Raw genomic sequence first — 16,725 nt, forward strand, 5'->3', positions numbered from 1 at the left:
GGATAAATATGTGATAATGTAAATGTATTACATTTGGCTGTGTATTCTTTTTAGCATTTTTGGCAGAAAGCAGCCTCCGCTAAATCAAGTAGGGTACATCGCTAAATCATACATGTTAACTCTACCGATTTACACGAAAGTCTACCACTTTTTAGCTCTGTCTCCCGCCTACTGCTTTTATAAAAAAATCTACCGCTTTTCTTCAAAATAGGTGCCTTGTTTTGATAGATAGCTATTTTGGAAGCCATTGTGGTCAAAAAATCTCGCCAGGTTTGAAATTAACGCCTGACTTTGAATCGGAGGCACACAAACTCTTTTTTAAGCCAGTTGAACGATAAGTTTTCAAACGTGTTTTACATTGAACGATGAAAGAAGCCACTTCCCGTGATAACATTAGTTACAAGACATGTCGATGTTGTCCTTGCCAAGATAAAAGAAGCTTTGCAGTTCCACACGTGGCTTTAATGATGAATGAATATATCTTTTAACTTGGCTATAACAGTAAACTTGACTTGCAGTTTATTGCAATGCTGCATGATTTGTGATAAGCATGTAAACATCATTTTGATATTGAAAAAGAATATACAATTTCCTACAAGTTCTTAATTCTCTTATACGTTGAATTTTGGCAACTTGACCTATTTTTTCTGAACAAAGACAATTGTTAAAGTCTAACACTCAAATATTTTTTCCTCTAAAAATAAATAGCTTTAATACCGTAATTAGTATGATGGTAAATGCATGCAAACATTTTTATTGCATGTGTTGATATTACTAAATTTCAAAGTCTTATATTTTAGTTGATATCGTTAATTACTAATCAGAAACCCTTACTACATTTGTAGTACATCTAAATCTATGCTGTGAAATATACGCGAAAAAGACCACGCGCGATGCTACCGCTTTTTAGTTCAAAATCTACCTATATTTCATCACTGGAGGTTGACGTGTGGCTAAATATCATGCATACATGTATGTGTTTAAGATTAGGTGCATCCAGAAATACCATAAAGTCTCATGTATATAAACACACACTTTTGTCAGCCAAAATTTGATCAAAAATGGGGGGTGCGTGTTTTACATTGAAGCAAATTTTACCCCATTTTTTCAGGCTGTGATTTGGGAGTACGACTGCTAATACATGTATTGTGTTTTATGCAAGTTGTATGAGTGTAAACTAAACTTGATTTGTCAGAAATACCTTATTCTTAATTTTTTTCCATGTAGTAAAATATTTATCCACATTGACCAATATTCCTTGTATCAAACCAGTGTATTCGCCATTACGTAACTAGCCACCTGTTGACTCTGCACGTGGTCAATGTTTGATTAGCAATTTCCGGAGTCAGGAGCATGCACCTGTCGTGTCGGATCACTTCTCTATATTAATTGTCATACCGAGGCCCTTCCTGACTGGTTAGTTTTCTAGTTCACGCTGTTTTTAGCAAGACGTCACTAGTTTTCCGATCATTTAAACGCAACGTCATGCATACGAAGGTTGTCCAAAAGTTTGTGGAATCATGAGGATTTTTTTTTAAATTCTTAATAACAACGAAATATTTAGGAAAGTATTATGATATTTTAATATAGACTATAATAATGTATATGCATAAAAATCAGAGGAATGAACCATCTTACATAGGATTTATCATTATATATACATTGCCTATACAGGCCGCACATCCCAGTCTGACGTTGAGTTATAACTGCGTTTTTTTATAACGTCGTAGTCCTTATTTTATTTGATCAAACTACTACGTATACGATCACATATTACAGTTACAAATTGACTTAAACATAATTTTAAAAAAGAAACTATACGTAGTTTGATCAAGCCTTTAACCCTTTAACCCCCAGAACTTTTCACAATTTACCAAAATCAAGTTATATAATAACAAATTGAATTTAACTTAATACTGGTTATTTTTTTACTCAAACAACCTTATATGGAATGAAACACATTTTTTTGCAGATTTTAAATTTGATTAAAAAAAGTCAAATATGCGGTTGCCATGGCAACGTTTTGGGCTTAAATCATAAAATAATATTTTTTCATAAATTTTTCATTGAATAGTGGAATATTTTGATACCATATTGAACGATAAAGTAATATACAGAATATTCTACATAAAAATACATTGTAAAGTATTATTGAACAGCTGGAGTTCTAATCAAAACAAATTGAAACAACTTTTTTGATGTTGCTTTGCGCAACATTTGGCATTTTCTGATCAAAAAAAAAGTAACAACAAACAATTGTAATAAAGTTTCAAAGTGTGTCTTTAGTGACCCAAAAAAGGCCAAAACAGTCTACAATGTGGTTTATAATGTTACCGACGATATATTTTTTTTCTAATAATACATCCTTGAAAACGCAGAAACAATAGTTACCATAGCAACAAGACCACAAGCTTATCAATAAAATTATTTCATTATGAATACAACAAACTTCATATGGAAAGAAACCAAGAAGCTTTATCAATTTTTCAAGAAAATCAATGAATAAAGAATTCAGCTTTAGTATACAATAGAAATATTAAATACATGTACATAAATTAAAAATGGTTGTCATGGCAACAGTTACCAACACACAGTGATGAATAGTTTATTTCTTTTCAATAACATATTTAGATTATTTTTTAGATTTAGGTTTTAAAAATACATGGTACACGACAAAATCACCTTTGAAAAAATGCAAACCATTTGAGTGGATTAGATAAGTGCTTGGAGCCACCAAATAAAGTAGACACATATTATTTGAACAAAACATGCAATTATAAACAGACATTACAGGATATATAAACCTATTCCATAAGCAAGTGATGATAAGGGTGATAGGCCTGAAAACAAGCTCCTCTACACAGATGTACATTACAAATGCTACAACCAAAAAAAGTGTCACTTCTTCTGCCATTCTTCTTGCACTGTTTGCGTCTTCCTCGCGGTCTTGTCAACTTTGTGCTGATGTGCCGGTTGATGTTAGCAACACTTATACCTGCAACTCCCCTTCCACATGAAGGTGCCCGCTTTCTGCTAGAGAAATCACCAATAAGTTTCTCTGCGATAGACAAGTTGCAGTCAACCATAGAGAAATGATTTGTTGGTTTTCTTGTTCCTGGGGTTTCAAACCAAAGAAGGAATGTGTTGATCAGAGAAATTTCAAAAATATAGTTGACCAGATACTTCCAAAACTTTTTGGATGGACGGCCAACTGGACACTTGGATCTGTATTGCTGTGTTCTGTCTACACCATAGTAGTGCTGTTGGTAGTGCTCAACTGCAGGCGGGCGCTGAATGATGATAACACCACCACCCCGAACCCTTCTTTGAGCTGGGCCATCTCCGAGAGGGTCAGATGTTGTAGATGCAATGTGAACCTGAGATTAAATTTATATGAAAAATTAAATAACCCTGTCTTTTGAATCATTTGAAAACATGTTTACTCTCACAAATATCCATTGTTTTTTTTTACGTAAAAGAGATAGGCACTGAGCCTAGACTTTTACAAATACAACACCTATTTTACCACATAAAAACTACGTACAGGTTTAGCATCATTCCATACGGTGGCAACAAGGTTATTATGTTGCATCTGTTCAGCATCTCCTCTCTCAGGAAGGTGTGGGTTCTTCAGTTGTGAGGGAAACCCTTTCCTGTTTGCCATTATAGTCCCGCAACCATATACACCGTAGGATTCAAGAGTTTGGAGAAGAGGAATAGAAGTGAAATATCTGAAGGAAAAGAAAACCAACAATAAAATGAACTAAAGGTGGTATGGGACATCTGTCAATATTAATGTGGATTAAAATAAATTATAATTGACATACTTTCAACGGTTTAAAATTTTCAAATTTTACAATATTCAACCAAAAAATAGCTTTTAAAAATATTCTTTCTGAGAGGTAAAAATTGTAAAATCCCCAGCCGGATTCGATCTCATGACTTTCATATTCGTAGCAATCCCTCTAACTCACTACACTAAGCTGTTAGGTGACAATATTGGGAAAGAAACTAGCTACTTATATAATTACACTTGGTTTTATTGTTTATTTCGATAAACAATACGTCACAACATGGAAGTGTCCCATACCACCTTAATTTCAAAATTTTAATAAAATAAGATTAAGAAAAAGTCATATGACTGATGGACTGATTCTGATTTTTTATAACGTCGTTAAAAATATGACTGCATGCACGAGACACGTAATTGTATGTTCCTTTTATAAATTTAGTCATTTCAAAATGAGACATCAAACTTAATTTAATAATCAGAGACAATATTTTACCCATTCCCATTTCAGTCTCGAGCAACTATGACAGGATAGAATGTAAACATATGTAAATAATCCCCTAAAAATTGAGTAGTATGAATAGGGTCATGATTGTAATTCACAACTTTTGCCATTGGTTTACATATTTGTCAATATAGCAGAGACATACTAGTAGAGATATAGTAGAAGTATACAAAAGTTTTCTATTTCACAAGAACATAAATGTGTCACATTTCCTGCAAATAAATGAAGTAGCATTCAAGCGTTCCATGCATCTCTAGAAAAAGAAGCCACCCCCCTCCCCCAAAAATAAAAATTAGATAAAACACACAACTGATAAAACCTATTCTGTGTCACAGCAAATTTATGGTGCATAAACTCTGAAATTCTTATAACCTTTGTTCATAAAAAGTCATTTTAACCTGCATGTAAACAGACAGACATTCTGACAATAATTTACCTATCGAAGAACACATGATGACCTTTCCACTTAAGTGGCTTGCATAAATGTTTGACGACTCGTTCCCCTAGTGATGGGCCACACATTGAATCATGTTTACCAAGATACACTCTGTAATCATTGGTGTAGCCACTTTGTTCACATCTCATCCATATCTACATGAAAATAAAGTTTCCATGTCATAACATTTATGATATTTAACGTTTCAATATTTTTTCAATTTCACATAAAAAGTGTCAGTAAACTTACTGGGGTTTTTTAAAAATAAAACTTTTAAAATATTTTTTAAAAAATAATGATCACTTAGGGAATCCAAGGTTTTGAAAAAAAGATATGAAGATTACAAAAGTTATAAATATTGAAATACCTTTAGACCGCGCTTTATTGGTTTTCCTGGCGTGTACTGCTGTGCATAATGGTGTCCCTTGTACCTGTAAGAATATGAGAATTGAATCATAATATAGGCAAATCTATGCATACTGGATAAAGTAATGTAGTAGGAAAGGAAGAATGAACATATAAATATAATGAAAATATATGGCTTGACTGGAAATCAAGGCCAGGACCCAAGCAGCTCTCACTAGCATTATGCTAACAAGTTGCGTTTAGAAAGCGGATAGAACAAGAGCAAGGATGAAATGCCATGACATGTACCTTATCATTCCTTCATCTATACTCTGACACTTCCCTGGTTTGTAAAACTTCTGGAAATTCCCTCTTGTCATGTCGATAAGTGGTCTGATTTTATGAAGTCTGAAATGTAATAAAACATGTATTCTAAAATGTATTTGGGGAGGGGGTGGTGGAGGATTTCAACTGCAAGCCCACACCCCCTTTGAAAAATTCAAAGTTATATAGTTCACATAGTAAAGTACCGTAACTAAAAATAGATCTTGGAACCCACCCACCCCTTCCCTGGCAAACAGAATTTCTGCATCCGTGTATACATGTAATATACTTGTTCACTGAGTTAGTAGTTTTGTATTCTAGTTTTGATATTTCGGTTTCAGTCAAAACTCTAAACCATGATCCAAAACTTGACATGCCAAGACTCTACTAATACTGAACCACTGATTGTGACTTAGGACATGTCATTTACATCTGGTTGTTCATGTTATTTTCTAAGTAAAATAGTATGTGAATAGAAGTAAGCTATGAAAATCAAAATCAAATACAATTTATATTACTTTCAAACAACTTGAAGATAAAATGATCCAGTTTACATTTCATCTGGGTTTTTTTTTTACTTTTCTCCCTGTGCAATCCACGTTTCGGTTAGAATCACTCACATGAGGGACCAAGTTTTATTACCAAAGGAAATGAATCATATAAAAATTGTTTCCAGTATTTGTTCAATGTGAATATTTTAGCACATGCTTTTCTGTTTGCTAAAATTTTTTTTTACAAATGCGTCTTTACAATCTTTACAAAAAAATAATAATAGCAAACAAAAATATATCAAGTTCCCTCACAAAAAGAAATTAGTTTTGTATAAACCAAAGCAAAACCATGTATGATACCTGTCATAATTCGGTGATCCAGCAGGTGCTTGAGCCTGGTTGTCATTTTTGTGCAGATACTGCAGCAATTTTTCAAACCTTGTCCTTGTCATGCATTTCTTGAAACCTTCATTTCCTGGGAGAATGAAAACCAAAAATATTAATTCTTAGGGGGTATATTATTTAAATTACTCTTTCTGTGTGGCAGGTTGTTTTTGTGGTTTTTGTTATTCTATTTTTTTTTCAATATAATTTGGTGTATTTTATATCGTACAAGCGGCTTAGCTTTAGTGAATTTCTTGCAATATATGCAATACAAATCATATATTTTACTTACCAACAAATGGGTTTTCCGACAAGTACATATCGATGCGAGGTAACTGATTTATTCCCATGATGATATTCAGTCCAAAGAAAGCTTTCATTTCTGGGCTAGTTGTGGGGTACCAAATCGAATCGCGGGAACCTTTGCGAGTCATTTCCTGTTCTGCATATCTGTTCGTCTCCTGAGCCGCGGTTTCAAAGAAATCTTCGTTTATCATAAGATAAAAATACTTCAACAAGTCATCGCCAGGCTGTAAAGTACACTGTATGATCTGGGCCTACTTGTTCAGTAAATGGTGCTATGTCCACTGGGTGGAGATCGTAAGACCAGAAGTCATCATCAGTTGCTTCTGTTTGTTGGCTGTCAAGCTCCATTGATGACTCTGTCTGCTGTGTATCATCGTCACTGTCTGTGTCCGATGAAAATTCATGTTCACTAAATAGCTGGAGATCTGAACCCTCAGACAAGGTATCGCTATCGTCATCCGATGAACTGTTCTCCATGTCAAACTCAGAAATCCCGCGCTTGTTCAATGTTTACATTGTAGCGTAGTAACGGAAAAGGGAGATAAATTCAGCTTGTTGTGATCTCGGCAAAAGACTTCGTATTTTATAAAAATGTTGACAAAATATATATGATTATAAGAAGCAGTTACTAGCTTGGTCCATTTTAGTTTTATATACAAATATAAATACGTAATGCAATCGATACTAGCCTTCACGGCGTGGATGAAAACTAAAAAAATATATGTACAACAACGTAATTTACTATTGAACCCTGTTTATAATTTTGTTCTTCTAAAAAATCACATGGAACGTGTATAAAAAATATCAAGGATATTATAAAAAGTGGTGTATTACTTGTTTACTTACTAATTACGGGGATTTTTTTTTATTTAAATCGGTGCTTTCGAGCTGTAAAAGCCGCCCTTGTCCGACAATGCGCATTCAAAATGAAGAGCTAAAAATGATTTTAAATTTTAACTATGATTTATTTTTTAAATTATTAATCATTTTTCTTTAACTACTCCTGTTTTCCCGAGGATTTGTATTTTCTTTTGATATCTAGTTCTTTAGCATACGATATAAAATAAGCGAGTAATTAAACTTTTAATACATGTATTACCAAAGTGCGTCCAAATGCGTCAATGGGGGTTAAAGGGTTAAATATGTCGGCAATTATTTTCGGTCTTTGTCTCATAAGAAATCCCTCAGACCAATCGCATAGGTCTAAACGTTGCGTGTCTTTAATTCGTTGTTGTTGCTGCTGTTTTCAGTTTCTTTTCTTTGGCTTCTCTAATGTAAATGAATAAATATTGAATTTTGTTTTAAATAATTAAATAAAAACACAAAAAAGTTTTATCTTTGAATCATCCATTTTCACAGATATATGCCATACTGTACTGTGAAACAGTAACTGCCTCTGTTGCATTGCGTTGCGCTGTGTCGCATTGTGTTTTTTCTTGTTTTGACTCGTTACGGAGAACAGTAGTTCAAAGGCACCGACTTAAACGCTGTGACTGGTGTTTTTTTCTTACTTTCTTACTTCTTACTTCTTTAAATGCAGACAGAAAAGTGACTTATCAATTAATACATTCTGCTAATCAGCTTCTTATTCAATGGTGATGGCGTTATTTATGTCGATAATGATGGATTATAGTGCAACTGACCAGGGCTCCCACTGGACCAAATTTCCCTTTCGCCACTTTTGCGCGTCGTTACGCGGCGCAAGATGTTCATTAACTGATACTTCAAATTCAACACTTATATTACTGAATAATATGTAATAATGTTATATTTATCCCTTAATATCCAGTAATCTACTATAAACCAACACTTTTTTCTAAATGATAAAAAGATAAATTGTTTGATATATTTTATTCAGATAACAGATTAAAACATGTAACATATAACATATCATAATCCATGTGTTACATAAATAATAAATAAACTGTCAGTAGAACAAAGCACTACAGTGACTACACTAATGTTTATAAAGATTAACACAGCACTACACTAACACTGCACAAACACATTTCACTTCACATTTCACTTGATCACACATATCATCACTGGGAATCGTATCTCAACCAGTTCCTGTTAAATTTCCAACTGATGTTAAATTTACGTTTTGGAGTGGATGGTTTGACTATTTTGACTGAATTAGATGCTTGAGCAGGAGGGGTTGAATGTTCAGACCCCGAATTGGAAGAAAAGCCAAACATTGACAATTTCTGAATTTTAGACTGACAAGGGTCAGAAGCTACAAGTTTACATTTCCCCATATTGACAAGCCAGGTGTCAAAAGTAAATGTGGTACATGGTCAAGCAAGATTATCATATTTATACCGTAGCGCACTGGACATCAAAGAAAATTAATTATCTGTGTTGATATGTCCATATCAATGACGACCGACTGCAGTGTTTTGAAATTTCATGAGAGAAAAGCAAACACAACCCAATTATAGAAAATTTTAATAAATAGTTTCAACGTTATCCAAAAACAAATGTTTGGGAATACGATTGATGTATACATATTATACGCATTTTTATATAACCAATTATTTAGCGATCGGTGCACTGGTTACGATTTGACACTAATATGGAGACGATAACAGTATAATGAGTGAGACCTTCAATGCTTTAATAATTGACCACAAGCGGTGTATACAACCGATTACATAATTATCGACGTCTTGCAGCCAAATATTACCTGAGGCTATTATCTGGCCAGAGCTCTGTGTGCACTGGAGCGACGCGAGATTTCCGGTCGCGTGCGATGACTAAATAAACACACTCTGACTGAATAAACAGGTGTATATTTTAAACGAAAACTGAACACTGACTTTTTATATCATTTTATTAAAAAAAAGGATTTTCGCCACATTCAAATTTCTTTCCGCCACATTTGAAAAAAATTCGCCATTGGCGAAAATGGCGAAGCCTAGCTCGAGCCCTGCAACTGACATCAATAAGATATCATTTTCCGTATTCTTTTTTAAAAACATTCCTATTGTTCACATGTGACAACCAACACTATTTTTAACATGTGAATAAATAATTAAATGATGAGCCCATATGTAAAATATAAAAGTGGTTGTCGCATGTGAAAGTGTCTAGTTTTAACGAAAACTATTCAAATAACAGTAAAAAGTAAGGCATTTGAACGAGCATTCCATGTTTAGTGCACATGAGTGACGTCATAGTGAAAAATGACGTTATTTAAATACCTGTAGGATTTAGCTTATATCATACTTAGTGCAATACATAACATTAAATACCAAGACAAAGACCTTAAAAATATCGTAAATTTTACGACCAAATACTGCCAATACCGTATCTTGTTCTTAGTACTAAGTTCTAAACAAGCTTAATTTATACGATTTTGAGAAAATTGTGATTATGAAATGCAATATGATATTTTTAAGCATGCAAAAGCTCATTAGAACATTTGAAATAAGACATTTGTGAAGATATACATTTGTTGGTTTAGAAATAAGGTGCCTTATCAGAAGAATTTAAGCGACATAAATGAATTGAATTGAAATCCTTTAATTGTTGTCGGCTCATTTTTTATCATTATAATAATTCACCTTACTTTGGAAGATGAATATAAATAAACTAGTAGACTAATTGTTCTCGAACAATTAGAGGTCTTTCCACCTTAATATTTTAATAAGTTGCTAGATTGCTAAAAAAATATACCAAAAATTCTCATACCTATAATATAGATTGTACTTTAAAATGAGAAAACCACAAAACCATCAGTGATCTTTAAAGATTTTTTTTTTTATTTCAAGTCATTTAAGAATTCCATGTTGTTTATCGTAAATATCTCTGAATTTTTTTGCCTTTACTCTGTACAAAACCGAACCAAGTAAATATTCTTTACACAAGCATATAAACAGAAAACCTAACAATAGAAGAGCGTGTTCTAGAGGCTAGCTATCTTTGTACAATATGAATTGGTTGACTGTAAAAAAAAAAGTTCCACTTGAGTAACCACATGACTTGATGTGATACCTGGCTCACCCCTGCGAATGTTATTGTCATTTAAATTTTAGACCACGTGGTTTTATTTGACCCTTTCAGTTTCGCAGTAAATCGTGCCTCGTATTTATAGTGTATTTCATGGAATCTAGGTACTTAATTGTAATCAAATATAAAATCTAGAGGTTTATTGATTTTAAACTTTTATCTTCATCAATTGGTGGATAAAATGTGTTCTAGAAATAAATGTGACAATATAAGAAATAGTTTATGTCTGCTGTTGCAACAATTAACATGCTTCAAGTTAGTAGAGACCCCCCTTGAGGATTTTTTTTTCGATCTGGCCTGATCTATAGTATCAATAGTGCAACAGACTACTATTTTATGCAGAATGTTCCTTGAAAATGACTTGATATGCTAAGTTTTTATGCAAAACAGACACCCAATACTTTTTCCAAAAACATGGAATTGCACACCACAAGGATCATTTATTAAGCAACCCAATGTTTATATTTTCAACCACTCTACACTTGGTTGAACACGAACGATAACTCTTTTCTGAATATTATCGTTTAATATCAATAACCGCTGTATGGTGAAATAAGACATACATCTTAAAAGATTGTCATGTTTTAACATAAATCAAAGTAGGATATGATATGAAAAAACGACCAGTACTTACGTATTTTGAGAATATTATCCGACCACTTATACTTCCGCTCGAAATTTTACAGGAACTGAACAAATCTCGGTGAAATCTCGTGAACTTTCACTCAAGCACCTCTGGATTTATTACAAACTTAGCAACGATAAAGAAAACATTCCGAACACATTCGCAGGGGTGTGGCTGACCCAATTGAATACCTTATTGCGCAATCCAGCAAGCTATTGAAACCCTTACTATAATTCTGTCATTCAAAAGATATGAAATTCATAAATTAACAGATGTCCAAATTATTTGACCTTTGATCTATATGTCATTTTGTTCAGCTAAGGCAGACGCTCCCAAACGAAGTGGTCAGAAGTCTCTATGATAAATAATAAAAAATTTGGAAGTGGTTTTATCAAAGTTTCAATACTTTCAGGGGGAAAAACTGCTAGACAGGGGCCTCAGATCCTTTTGGTATGAATAGATTGAAGAACCCTCTAAATGTACCAAAGACATTGGTAAAAGTTCAAAGTCTCTATCTCTTATGGTTTCAGAGGAGTAGCGATAACAAGCATTTAGTATAATAAGGGCAATAACTCTGTAATTATTTAAAGGTGTGAGCCAAGGGGCTACATTTTAAAATGTCTTAAGATGTCCTACTACATCCATGAAAAAGTTTTTCTCTAGCACTCTTAACAAAAGAGATCTAAAAACACATTAATTAACAGATTTCTAAATGACTTTGACCTTTGACCTTTATGTCATTTTGTTCGGCGAAGGTAGACGCTTCCATCCCAACTGGTCCGAAGTCTCTATGATAAGTAATAAAAAAGTTGGAAGTGATTTTATGGAAATTCAAATACTTTCAGGGGCAATAACTACTAGAAGGGGGCCTCAGATCCTTTCGGTATGAATAGATTGAAGAACCCTTTAATTGTACTAAAGACATTGGTAAAAGTTCCAAGTCTCTATCTCTTGTGGTTTCAGAGGAGTAGCGATAACAAGCATTTACTTCTCAAAGGGCAATAACTCTGTAAGTTCTGGGAGTTTTTTGACACAGGGTTAATTGCTACCATAACTTTTAATGAGCAATTACATAAAGTTTGAATTGTTTGGATAACCCTTATAACAAAAAATTGACCCCAATGTAAATAGAAAAAAAGAAGAAGAAGAAACATAAAGAAATCAATAGGTCTTTCATCTGAAAGGTGGAAAGACCTAAAAACATCAAGAAAACAAGAGGTCTTTCACCTGAAAGGTGGAAAGACCTAATTATGAATAACTGTACACATGTAATGCAAGTCAGGGCCCACAATAGGTAAAGTTATAGAGATATTGGGTTTTATATTGTAGACCTCTTTTATGTTTATATTTTCAGGATCCTTTTGTGGAGATGTATGTGAAACAAATTTTAGGGAGTCGCAGCAAACCACCTGTGACTGTGTTGGTAAGACCTAAAAAAGAAGTTTCAGGAAGTGAGAAAGTTGTCTATATGGATAAAACTGATTTTTCAAACCCTGATCACTCAAAGAAATATCTGTATCCATGATAAATGTTTATGTACATACATGTATTTCATTGTTTTTTAAATCTTGAAGATTTTGGAACTGTCAGAGATTATGATATTTAAGTGATGAACGATGAAACATGCATAGTCACATCAACTTACTTCTTCTTTTGGTAACAGAAACACTCCAATGAATTACTTCGACACTTGAATCACGCAGAGTTTAAAGAAAAAGTGCTACCAGCCCTACAGAAAGCTATGCTAAGGAGTCCAGAAATCATTTTAGAAGGTACATGTACAATTTAAATAATAATAATGGTGTCTCTTTCCTTTTTGAATTTTTCATTTAATTTTTATGAAAAGACTATTATAGATTTAAGTTTGTATGTTATATACATGTTTGTCATCTTATGTGATTTTAGCTGTAGGAAGTCTTTTGCTTGGAGTCACCATTGATTTGGGACAGTACATTCAGGATTTGGCCAAACCACTTGGAAGTAATTAAGTTTCACTGCTATGATCAGTAGTAAGAAATTGTTTTCCTTGGATGCTTTCTGTACAGTAAATATCACTAATACCTGTAAATTAAAACAAAAATATTGTTTTTACAGTACAACTTTGCTCCAAGGAAGATATTTCTCGTCATGAGGCTGCTGTTGCTTTCTCCAGCCTTGCCAAACAGTGTAGTGATTCTGGAGCAGTGGAGAAACTGGTTACTCATCTGTTTGGAGTTTTAAATGGTTAGGAGCTTGATATAAAATATATTGACTTTTTAGCTTACCTGAGCTTAAAGCTCAAGTGTGCTTTTTGGATAAAGATTTGTCCGGTGTCTGACTGTCTGTCAGTCTGTAAACTTTTTACATTTTTTACTTCTTCTCCAGAACCACTGGGCCAATTTCAAATAAACTTGGCTATATGCATTATTGGGTGAAGGGGATTCCAGGTTGTTAAAGTGAAGGACCCTCTTTCAAAGGGAGATAATTAAGAATTATTGAAAATTTGTTGGTATTTTAAAAAAAGCTGAAACTCGTGTGGAAGCATCCTCAGTGTAGAGTCATGTTCGTTCAGATCATGATGCCCGGGGTAGGGAGGAGCCACAATGGGGGGGGGGGGTCAAATTTTTACATAGAAATATATAGAGAACTAGACATGATCTCATTGCAAGCAACGAGGAGGTCTTCCTTCTGATTTTTAGAAGAGGAAATTACCTTACCTTTTATCTTCATAAACGAAACTTATCGGGAAATGCAGATGTGATCTAAAAGAGCGATGGATGAAGGATTGAACAAACCTGAATCTACACTACCTGAGGATGCTTTCATTTTAATTTGAACTTATATGGCCTAATAGTTTTTGAGAAGAAGATTTTATAGATTTTCTATATATTCCTATGTAAAACTTGATCCCCATTGCAGGTTGTTAACAATATTTTTTTAGCATATTTTGTTCAATATTGCTTCTTAAAATTGTTTTTTATTTTTTATTTTGAGACGTTAATGATCATAAGTTCGAACTTCTGGCCCCTTAAAATCCCTTATTACATAACATAGGAGTTAACAATTTTCATGTATAGACTTTAAAAGATTAAAAGACTTTAGAACCCTATCGGCCCCTAATTTGAAGGGCAAGCCCCCTTTTTCTTGATGTGAAAAGAAGGCTCTTGTCATTTCAAACACATTTTGTTCAACACGTATGTACAAATTATGTACCATTCCCAAGATATCTGGAAGAGATCGTTTTAGGGGCTGACCCTATACCTCTTTTAAGGGACTGGATAACAAAAAAATTATGGCTGCAGATTGTTAAGCACACTCAGTTGAGCATCTTTTGTTCAATCATTTATATTGCTTTTCAAAATTTCTCTCCATTTTCAGATATATAAGATCCAAATTTCGGGCTGCTGGCCCCTTAAAATCTCTAATTATGTGTAACGAACCAAGGGTACGAGTTAATGCTTAAACTTAATAATGGGTCACTGTTTAATTATTATATCATATACCTAGTAGTGTATCAGCCCTGATACTTGTGTTTTGGACAGGGTGAGACAGCAACTGGAAGCTAGGGCTGTATCGCCCTCGGGGCTGATATTTCTCTGTCTCAGCCCGTCGTCAAGGGGTGTATTGCCCTCAAATTTAAAATCGCTAGTTCCTAAATATCCTTGCTTTGAATTAAGACTAGTTTATTAATAACGATAGAATAACATATAAATAATACAAAGCATCACCTTACACGTCTGAAAATTGAAAAATAATGTATCAAAAATAGCGGCAAAGAGTGATATGTATCTAAGCAAGGGGAGGTAACCTAGACAACAGTTGTGTATTCAGAACAATAGCACGCTTTATTTAATATCAATCAACATATAAATTATGGAGGATATAGAGAAGGATGGAACGAGACCTAATCTTAGAAAACCAGAGATTAGACTGTAAAAATTAAGTGATTAAAGTAATGGACGCGCTTATGAACGTTCTCAAACAACTTGCTATAACAGTATGGATTTTTAGCTCACCGAGACGAAGTCAGGGGGAGCTTATGCTATACCCTCGGCGTCGGCGTCTGCGTCCGGACCTGGTTAAAGTTTTTGTTGCAGGTCCTGTATCTAAGCTATTACTTGTCCTATCTTCACCAAAATTGCATGGATGATGCATCTGGACCTACTTATGGACTTGAAAGACTTGGATGCTGAATCTGAATCCTAAATTTCAGATGCTGGAGGAGGTTAAGGTTTTTGGAGCAGGTTAAAGGTTTTGTTGCAGGTGCCCTTTGATAGCAATATCTAAGTTACTGCTGGTCCGTACTTCACCAAACTTGCATTGATGGTGTGTCTTATGATACTGATGCACCAGACAGGCTTGGGTGCTGAATCTGAGCTATAGGTTACAGATGCTGAAGGAGGTTAAGGTTTTTGGAGCAGGTTAAAGTTTTTGTTGCAGGTGCCCTCTGATGATTATATCTTAGTTACTACTTGTCCTAACTTCACCAGACTTCCGTGGATGGTGCGTCTTATGATACTGATGCACCAGACAGGCTTGAATGCTGAATCTGAGCCATAGGTTTCGGATGCTGGGGGAGGTTAAGGTTTTTGGAGCTGGTTAAAGTTTTTGAAACAGGTGCCCTCTGATGATCATATCTTAGTTATTACTTGTCCTAACTACACCAGACTTCCATGGATGGTGCGTTTTATTATACTGATGCACCTGACGGGCTTGAATGCTGAGTCTGAGCCATAGGTTTCAGATGCTGGATATGGTTAAGTTTTTTGGAACAGGTCACATGTTTAAAAGATAATAGTACTATTTCAAACTTGCATAGTTGATTAAACTGTAATATGAATGAATCACAGAGGAAGCTTCAGATGCAGAGCTTGATCTCCATTATCAAGGATGCTAAAAAATATATCTTAGTTAATACAGGTCCTAACTTCACCAAACTTGAATGGATGGTGTGTCTTATGATACAGATGCACCTGACAGGCATGGATGTTGAATCTGAGCCATATTAGGTTGCGGATGCTGGAGCAGGTTAAGGTTTTAATTGCTAGTGCCCTCTGATGATAATATCTTAGTTATTACTGGTCTGAACTTCACTAAACTTGCATGGAGATGCGTCTTATGTATACTGATGATAGCTTGCATAGTTGATTTAACTATATTATAAATGAAACGCAGAGGTTGCTTCAGATGCAGAGACTGATCTCCATTATCAAGGATGCTAAAGAAATCTCCCACCTCACTCAAACCTGCTCGATAGATAGATGTGTTTGTTGATAAATGACATAACATGATTCCTATGATATAGTATTGTATGGTATGAAAGAATATTGTTTAATATGATACAATATAATATCATATGTAATATTATAAAAAGTGATATGATACGATGTAGTATTGAATCAATTTTTTTTATATTTTATGTTATGATATTGTAACATGATATCGTTATGTATAGTATTGTATATTATGATACAATATTGTATAATATTATATTGTATTATTAATTTATTATTTTATCACATGATACTA

The 16,725-nt window shown here is 34.0% G+C and overlaps 2 protein-coding genes across 2 annotated transcripts in view; one reads left to right on the forward strand and one right to left on the reverse strand.

Annotated features, from left to right (window-relative positions):
* Positions 1-16,725, forward strand: part of LOC105324846 (stalled ribosome sensor GCN1) — a 173,096-nt gene that overhangs the window by 23,881 nt on the left and 132,490 nt on the right. The window contains exons 7-10 of the mRNA XM_034481722.2: positions 12,572-12,640; positions 12,881-12,989; positions 13,123-13,197; positions 13,312-13,440. Coding sequence (XP_034337613.2) covers positions 12,572-12,640; positions 12,881-12,989; positions 13,123-13,197; positions 13,312-13,440 — 382 coding nt within the window. The remainder of the gene's footprint in view (positions 1-12,571; positions 12,641-12,880; positions 12,990-13,122; positions 13,198-13,311; positions 13,441-16,725) is intronic.
* Positions 1,843-5,503, reverse strand: LOC117687141 (piggyBac transposable element-derived protein 4-like). The gene is made up of 5 exons (XM_066079073.1): positions 5,386-5,503; positions 5,099-5,162; positions 4,732-4,886; positions 3,545-3,731; positions 1,843-3,377 (listed from the first exon to the last, which is right to left on the reverse strand). Exons 1-5 carry the CDS (start codon positions 5,454-5,456, stop codon positions 2,805-2,807), a joined length of 1,050 nt encoding a protein of 349 aa, XP_065935145.1. The 5' UTR covers positions 5,457-5,503; the 3' UTR covers positions 1,843-2,804.

Source organism: Magallana gigas, chromosome 3 (genome assembly GCF_963853765.1).
Source record: "Magallana gigas chromosome 3, xbMagGiga1.1, whole genome shotgun sequence".
In the NCBI taxonomy this organism is placed as follows: Eukaryota; Metazoa; Mollusca; class Bivalvia; order Ostreida; family Ostreidae; genus Magallana; species Magallana gigas.